At 37.4% G+C, this 6822-nt stretch overlaps 2 protein-coding genes across 5 annotated transcripts in view; one reads left to right on the top strand and one right to left on the bottom strand.

Annotated features, from left to right (window-relative positions):
• Positions 1–2610: 2610 nt before the first annotated feature.
• LOC108769174 (B-cell receptor-associated protein 31) lies at positions 2611–5944 on the top strand. 3 transcript variants are annotated; one of them, XM_018520010.1, is made up of 4 exons: positions 2611–2870; positions 3026–3150; positions 4389–4696; positions 4904–5944. In XM_018520010.1, exons 3-4 carry the CDS (start codon positions 4423–4425, stop codon positions 5332–5334), a joined length of 705 nt encoding a protein of 234 aa, XP_018375512.1. In that variant the 5' UTR covers positions 2611–2870; positions 3026–3150; positions 4389–4422; the 3' UTR covers positions 5335–5944. The 3 variants fall into 3 exon arrangements, with proteins under 3 accessions (XP_018375512.1, XP_018375511.1, XP_018375513.1); XM_018520009.1 differs by lacking the exon at positions 3026–3150 and having other exon boundaries at positions 2612–2870; XM_018520011.1 differs by lacking the exon at positions 3026–3150 and having other exon boundaries at positions 2614–2704.
• A 431-nt stretch (positions 5945–6375) lies between these two features.
• Positions 6376–6822, bottom strand: part of Chchd3 (Coiled-coil-helix-coiled-coil-helix domain containing 3) — a 2020-nt gene continuing 1573 nt past the window's right edge. The window contains exon 3 of one of the 2 annotated variants that reach the window (XM_018520020.1): positions 6376–6779. In XM_018520020.1, coding sequence (XP_018375522.1) covers positions 6619–6779 — 161 coding nt within the window. In that variant the 3' untranslated portion in view covers positions 6376–6618. Of the gene's footprint in view, positions 6795–6822 lie in introns of both variants that reach the window. The other variant, XM_018520019.1, reaches the window with a different exon arrangement.

The following is a 6822-nucleotide window of genomic DNA, read 5'->3' as shown; positions in this document are numbered from 1 at the left end:
CGTGAAGCGATCTCATTGGTCAATGCTGTATCATTGCATCAAAAAGTTTAGCCGTTTGTACACGAACTAACTTTTGGAAGTGACTATCACTCGACTACCTCCTTAGGGTGATGTCCCATGCAACGGATCGTGCGTAAGCGGATTCGCGTATCACCAATCACAGAATCATTCTCTTAGATCTGTTTGCAAATTTCGCAAGCATATCTAATAGCGTTTTCGATTGGGCAAAAGTTAGTGCGCACTCAGTTCACACCAACACTGGACGAGTTCCATGGGTTGCACTAAATAGTGCAAGTTCAAAAGAATACGCCAAGATTTTCAGTGCTAAAGCTGAAACTCATTTTTGTTCACTTTGAAGCAATGTTCAACAAAATGTTACAAAACTACAGTAAAAGATATTAAGAGTAGGGACAAGACCCCGTTTTCAATTCAACTGCGCAGATTTGCTTGTCCCTATGTATATCCTTAACTGTGATAAAACGTGCACTGAACTGGCACCGTCAAAATATCTCGTGCCACTTAGTGCGCACTGAGTTCGCACTACGCGAGTGTCGTGCGATCAAATGAACACGTGACACTAGCCAAGTGCTCATTGGCACTGCCAATCGAACACGCTCTTGACACTGAGTGCAGCCAGTGCACCCCAATCGAAAACGCTATAAGAGAATGATTCTGTGATTGGCGATACGCGAATCCGTTTACGCACGATCCGCTGCATGGGATCACCCTTAGGGTGCCGTTACATGCGGCGTAACCTGCGTAAGCGTAACCTGCGTATTCTAGTAATTTACTAGAATACGTTATTTTTTATTTACTAGAATACGCCATTCTGAAAGTCCGCATTCACATTGAGCGTATTTCGCGGAAGATTAGAGAAATGCAGAACTGCAACCAATTGCTGATTAGAATTTCTGTTGTACCCTCTAACAGAAATGCTAAATCAATTTACGATTGGTTTTCGTAACCTACGCATCTCGAAAAGTACGCCTCATGGGGAACCGGTACCATCGCGTATATATGAGCGGATGATCGAATAAATTATTAAAATCGGAAAATTTTGTGAGACAATTCTTAGGCTTATTCGACGCGTTTTTGCATGAAACGAAAGAATTTGGCAAAAAAAAAAACGTCGTTCTGCCTTGCGATCTGAGATATTAAGCGTTAAAGTTGTTGACTATTGAGGTTAGGAAATCTGTCACAGAGGCAAAATCAGGTCTATAATTGTAGTTCCACATGTGTTTCGACTTTTCACGCGATGCAAAGGGGCGCACGACTTCTATAATTGTACTGTTGCAAAATCGAAACCCTTGTGCATTTTTTCAGATAGAATAAGCTAAAATGAGCCAGAAATTAGATTCGACGCATGGTGGTTCTATCATGTTTCGGCGTAACAAAATAGCGTAAAAAGCATAAAGTGACTAGGGCCGTGGTCCGAATCATGCTGACAACGCTCATGAGCATTGTTTGTCTTCGTTTAACATTTGACAAACAACAAGGATGAAATGATTTTTAAGCGTTGTGAACGTGTATCGGACCGCGGCCTAGATAGAAACTGATGTTCAAGTGAAATGATATGATTGGTCGGCGCAAGTTACGCTTACGCAAGTTACGCCGCATGTGACGGCACCCTAAGGGTTTGTTCGCGTCGCGTGCTCCAACATGCTCCTACCATAGTTCCTATTCACTTCAACGACCATGTTGGAATAAGTAGGAACTATGGACACTATGGTAGGAACATGTTGGAGCATGCAACGCGAACAAACCTTAAGCCAAAGTCTCACTAGGGGTACGGTCAACGCGATGCTACAAACGCTTTGAAGTGTTTTTTAATTGGTCAATTTGTAAAATTCTTTTTTCTAATTGGTCTATCAAATGCTTCAAAGTATTTGTAGCGAGACTTTGACATACTCCTACCATAGCTCCTACTCACTTTAGGTTTGTTCGCGTCGCATGCTCCAACATACTCCTATTTCCTCCAACTGTAGCTCCTACTCACTCAAACGCGCTCGTTAGAGTGAGTAGGAGCTGTGGTAGGAACATGTTGAAGCATGTTGGAGTATGCGACGCGAACAAACCCTAAAGCGGGGAGCACAGACTCTTGCATAACCCATAACACGTAATGCATAAGAATATGTACCAATCAAAGTTCTCCGTTTCTTTCCCTTCCATGTAATAGAGAACTCTGATTGGTTCAATTTCTTATGCCTCATGTGTTATGCGTTATGCAAGAGTCTGTGCTCCCCGCTTAAGACCACAGGCTATGACTGTGGGGGGGAAGGGGGCGGTCGACCGTGATTGGTCAATACTGCTGAACAACAAATGCAATTGGTCAGTTCCAATGCAAGAATCAATCGATTAAGTTAATAGGAGTTGATGAGACCGGCCCATAATTATCATTTATTCTTGTTTAACATTCGATGAATAACAAAGATAAATGATGCAGCATGCGCATCATGCGTGAAACGGATGTGCCCTAGAAAGTACTTTGAAGCGTTTGATGGAACCAAACCAATCAAACGAAAGAATTTTAGAAATTGACCAATCCAAAAACGCTTTAAAGCATTTGTCGGCTGTCGTGCATATCGTGACAGAGAAAAAGAGAAGAGGGATACAGAAAGAGGAAGCGAAACAGAGAGAACAGAGTAGCGAATGAAGCGATGCAGAAAATCATATATTTTGCTAGGAGTCCAGGTGACGTCACGAGGTACGGTTTATTTATAAAACTACCGACTACTAACGAGACGTTCGCTGTCGCACTTTGAGTCTACAGTCTACTCGTATACACCTTGGCACGTCATATATAAATCGCCGGAGGCCGACGACGTGTTCCAATCCTCTTGCCGTTGTACTCGTCTTCACAGGGTACCCACGTAAGGAATTAAGAATCCTGGTGAATTTCACTGACAAGTGAAATTCGCCGCCGGTCACCCAGGCAAACAACTCGCTAGCTTATAAATACGTCGAGGATTCATTCGTTAAACGGCTATTCAAAATATATCAAATACATCTTCGTATGTGTGTTAAGTTTAGAGGCGTGCCAGACAGCCGACGACTCCAATCTCCGGATTGTTGACCTTCGTTTTACCTGACAACGTGCTTTATTTTTGCGAGCGGATCGTGTCTATCACGTACTTATCCGAAACGTGACAGGTGCGGCTTTGAAAATGATCAGCAGGCCGATCGATGACATTTCCACGAATCCTCTCTCTGATCGTGTTATTTCATTGCAGTGATGTTGCGTCATGACTGATCATGATCCGATTCAAAATCACATATCATCCTGTTAATTCTCTTTGCATGCATTCCTTGAGAAGTTAATTTAATAATTGCGTCGCAGCGCGAAATGTATTATACTGTTTTTTTTTTGCCAGTTGAACTTGCACAGTTTATCTTTCTTCCTTTTTAATTTCAGTTTAATTTATTTTCTATCTTTTTCTAATTCTTAGAAGCAGAAAAAGATGAAGAGACGACCATTCTACCAATGTAGATTAGCTGTAATTTTAATTCAACTTACTTTTCGTCTTTTTTTAAATAGTTTTAAAATTTTCTAAAAATCTGGTTCTTTCCACTTTTTCCATGAATTTTCTCAGTTCCTTTCTTAAGGGTAGAAAAATTCTTATGTGTTCGTAAAATCTGCCATAGATATTTGCTTCTTTTCATAAAGAAAATTATTTAATTTTTTTCCCACAATTTGAAAAAAACGACTTTTTTAAAACTATATTTTTTAATTCTTGGAAATATAAGAAGACAAAAATAAGTTGAATCGACATGGAAGTTAATCTATATTGGTGAAGAACTATTCTAGGTCTTAAAACTTGGAAGAAGATAGTAAGTTCAACCAAGGTTAAAGTTAATCTATGGCCGGTATTATAGTCTGTTATTTTAAGACTGTCTTAAGTAATGTCTTAAGTCGCGCTAATGTGGCCCTCTGGCCGGTATTCATAGTCAGATCTTATATTTAAGACTGTCTTAAGTACAGTCTTATGATGTCATGGACCAATCAAAGGGCTGCATTAGCGACTTAAAACATTACTTAAGATGATCTTAAAATAAAAGTTGACTATGAATATCGGCCTCTGATTGGTTCATGACATCTTAAGAATGTACTTAAGACGGTCTTAAATATAAAATCTGACTATGAATACCGGCCTATGTTGGTAAAGCTATCTCTACTTTATACCAGTTTTTATGAATAGAATTGAGATTAAAGTATCCTGTTGCATAGGCATTTTGTAGATGCTAGGAAGCGCAGTGCTTTATTTGTCAGGAAAAGATAAGATTCCGACAGTTGGCAACAAGAAATTCCAATAAATACTTGATTTCCATACATTTTCAAGATGTTGAGATCTGAAGATTACATTGACATGTATATTCTATCATTTTTTTAGGTATCTAAACACAGAGGTAGAGTAAGAGGCAAACATGAGTTTACAGTGGACCCTCATAGCTGGTTTCCTCTATATTGAGGTTGCAATCGTCCTCCTCCTGGTGCTTCCGGTAGCCTCACCAACCAGATGGCAAAAGTTCTTCAAGTCTCGCTTTTTGCAAAGCTTAAATAATCAGGCTTCTATTTATTTTGTGGTCTTGCTGGGTGTTCTGGTTCTCTTTCTACTGGATGCCATACGAGAAATGCGGAAATACTCTACGAGCTTAGATCACACAGACCATCATCATCAGTTAAATGTTGAAATGCAAGGTAGATTATACACAGTGATTTTTATGTATTTTGAAAATTTTTAAGAGGTGATTTTTTGAATCTTAGAATACTTGAGAATCACCCTTTACACTTTTGTATCTCACAATGCTCCTTTTTGCTTGAAATTTCGTATTCTTGTGACTCCTGATTACGCGCGCCACAAATTATGTCACTATTCTAACGCTTACATTAATACACTCTTTCCAGAAAACATGAGATTATTTCGCGCGCAGAGGAATTTCTACATATCCGGCTTTGCGCTGTTTCTAAGCTTGGTGATACGTCGTCTTGTCATTCTGATATCTGCTCAAGCTTCTTTACTTGCGCAAAACGAGGCAGCCATGCGGCAGGCACAGTCGGCGACAACCACAGCCAGAAGCTTGTTGTCCCAGAGAACAATTGGGGAGAGTGCGCAGAATGATTCCAACGAAGCACACGACAAAGCTGTCTCGGAATTGAAAACTCAAATTAAGGAGTTGCAAGCGAAGAATCAGGAGCTTGAGAGTAATTTGACTAAAGAAAGGAAGGATAAAGAAGCGATAAAATCGCAGGCGGAATCACTCACGAAGGAATACGATCGTTTGACTAAGGAATATACGAAACTTACACAATCGAGTGGCGATAAGAAAACTGATTAAATAATTAAGGTTTACTCATTTTTCTTTTTTGTTTTTTAAACCATCATTTGCTCATGAATCCTAAAATTTTGTTACGTTATATTATAATTTGTATTGTAAATTTAAACAAGAATCACACTCATTTGATATTAAAACATATTCATATATACTTTCGTTAAGAAGTTGTACGCAAATATTATTACTATTGTGTGGTGGTATAATGTGCCTCGGAATATATTGTACATCTCCTCTTTCCAATTTTGTGCACTGCTTGTGTACAAGGCTTGCAACCCGTCTTAATTCGTAATATATTACCGCTTAATTTTTTAGAGATAATTGATAATGTAATTCTAAGAATTTCATAAATTAAAGTTTTCGTTATAGTTGCTTTGTATTTCTTTTTAGAGTGATATATAAAAATTTAAGTCTGTTCTTTTTTGCTGAACTTGCACAGTTTATCTTCTCTTTTTTTCTTCTCGAACATGAAAAGAAAAAAGAAAGATGAAACATGCAAGAAGTTCAGCTAAAAAGAACAGGTCTCTTGATGGCAGATGTGTCATCAACTGATATCATTTTATACTGTACGAAAATAATTGATTACTGCACTCTCTATATACATTCGGCAATATTATTATAATGTATAAATAGGATATATATATATATATATATATATTTTACATACGTGTTTTAGAAAATATATCACAAATGTACTTCCAATGACTTGCATTTGCAATGTGTTTCCTCGTTTTATATTTACTAATTTATATAAAATTATAAATACTATGCTGCTGTAGGCCTTTATTTGGGTCGTACACCCTGGGTTATACTGTATATATTTTTGATCTATAAATAGAATTATATATATATATATATATATATATATACACATACATATATAGAACCTCAAAATAAGTCGTTCAGGTTAGCCTTCATAATATACACTTTCCTGCACAATTACCAAATCGTTATTCTAGTAAACAAAAATTTTGTGCTACATGGCATTATGAAACCCTATTGCTGATTAAATTTGGATAAATATTAATGAAAGAAATGTACTTTTTGTTTAATGCTCAACAATATTTATCTCGTACATGTAATAATCATCTCATTTTGTTATAAATCACAATATATATTCATTTATTTTTTGCATTTCTCCTCATGTACTCTTTGCTTTATACTATTTTTCATCAGCAACAATTCTGCTGAAACAATTTTAGGCATTACAGTTTAATATACAATTTATCTGTTAACTAAATGTTCTGTTTTGAAGATGTCATGATCCATGAGTCGCGCAAGTAGAATATATTACGAACGCGTTTCGATCATGTGTGTATGCACGTTCCAGACACAATTCGAAAACTCTTCTACCAAATTTGAACATTTCAGAGTCTCCTTGGGATGGTCCTGGAAACACTTCAGGACTTTATTACTGTTCTCTAAACACGGTTGCACTGTATTCTGGATATCTGTAATTTTTTGTCCTGTAACGATATATATATATATATATAT

The sequence above is a fragment of the Trachymyrmex cornetzi genome, unplaced genomic scaffold (assembly GCF_001594075.2).
Source record: "Trachymyrmex cornetzi isolate Tcor2-1 unplaced genomic scaffold, Tcor1.1 scaffold871, whole genome shotgun sequence".
NCBI classification, from domain to species: domain Eukaryota; kingdom Metazoa; phylum Arthropoda; class Insecta; order Hymenoptera; family Formicidae; genus Trachymyrmex; species Trachymyrmex cornetzi.
This window is presented reverse-complemented; position numbering and strand designations above follow the sequence as displayed.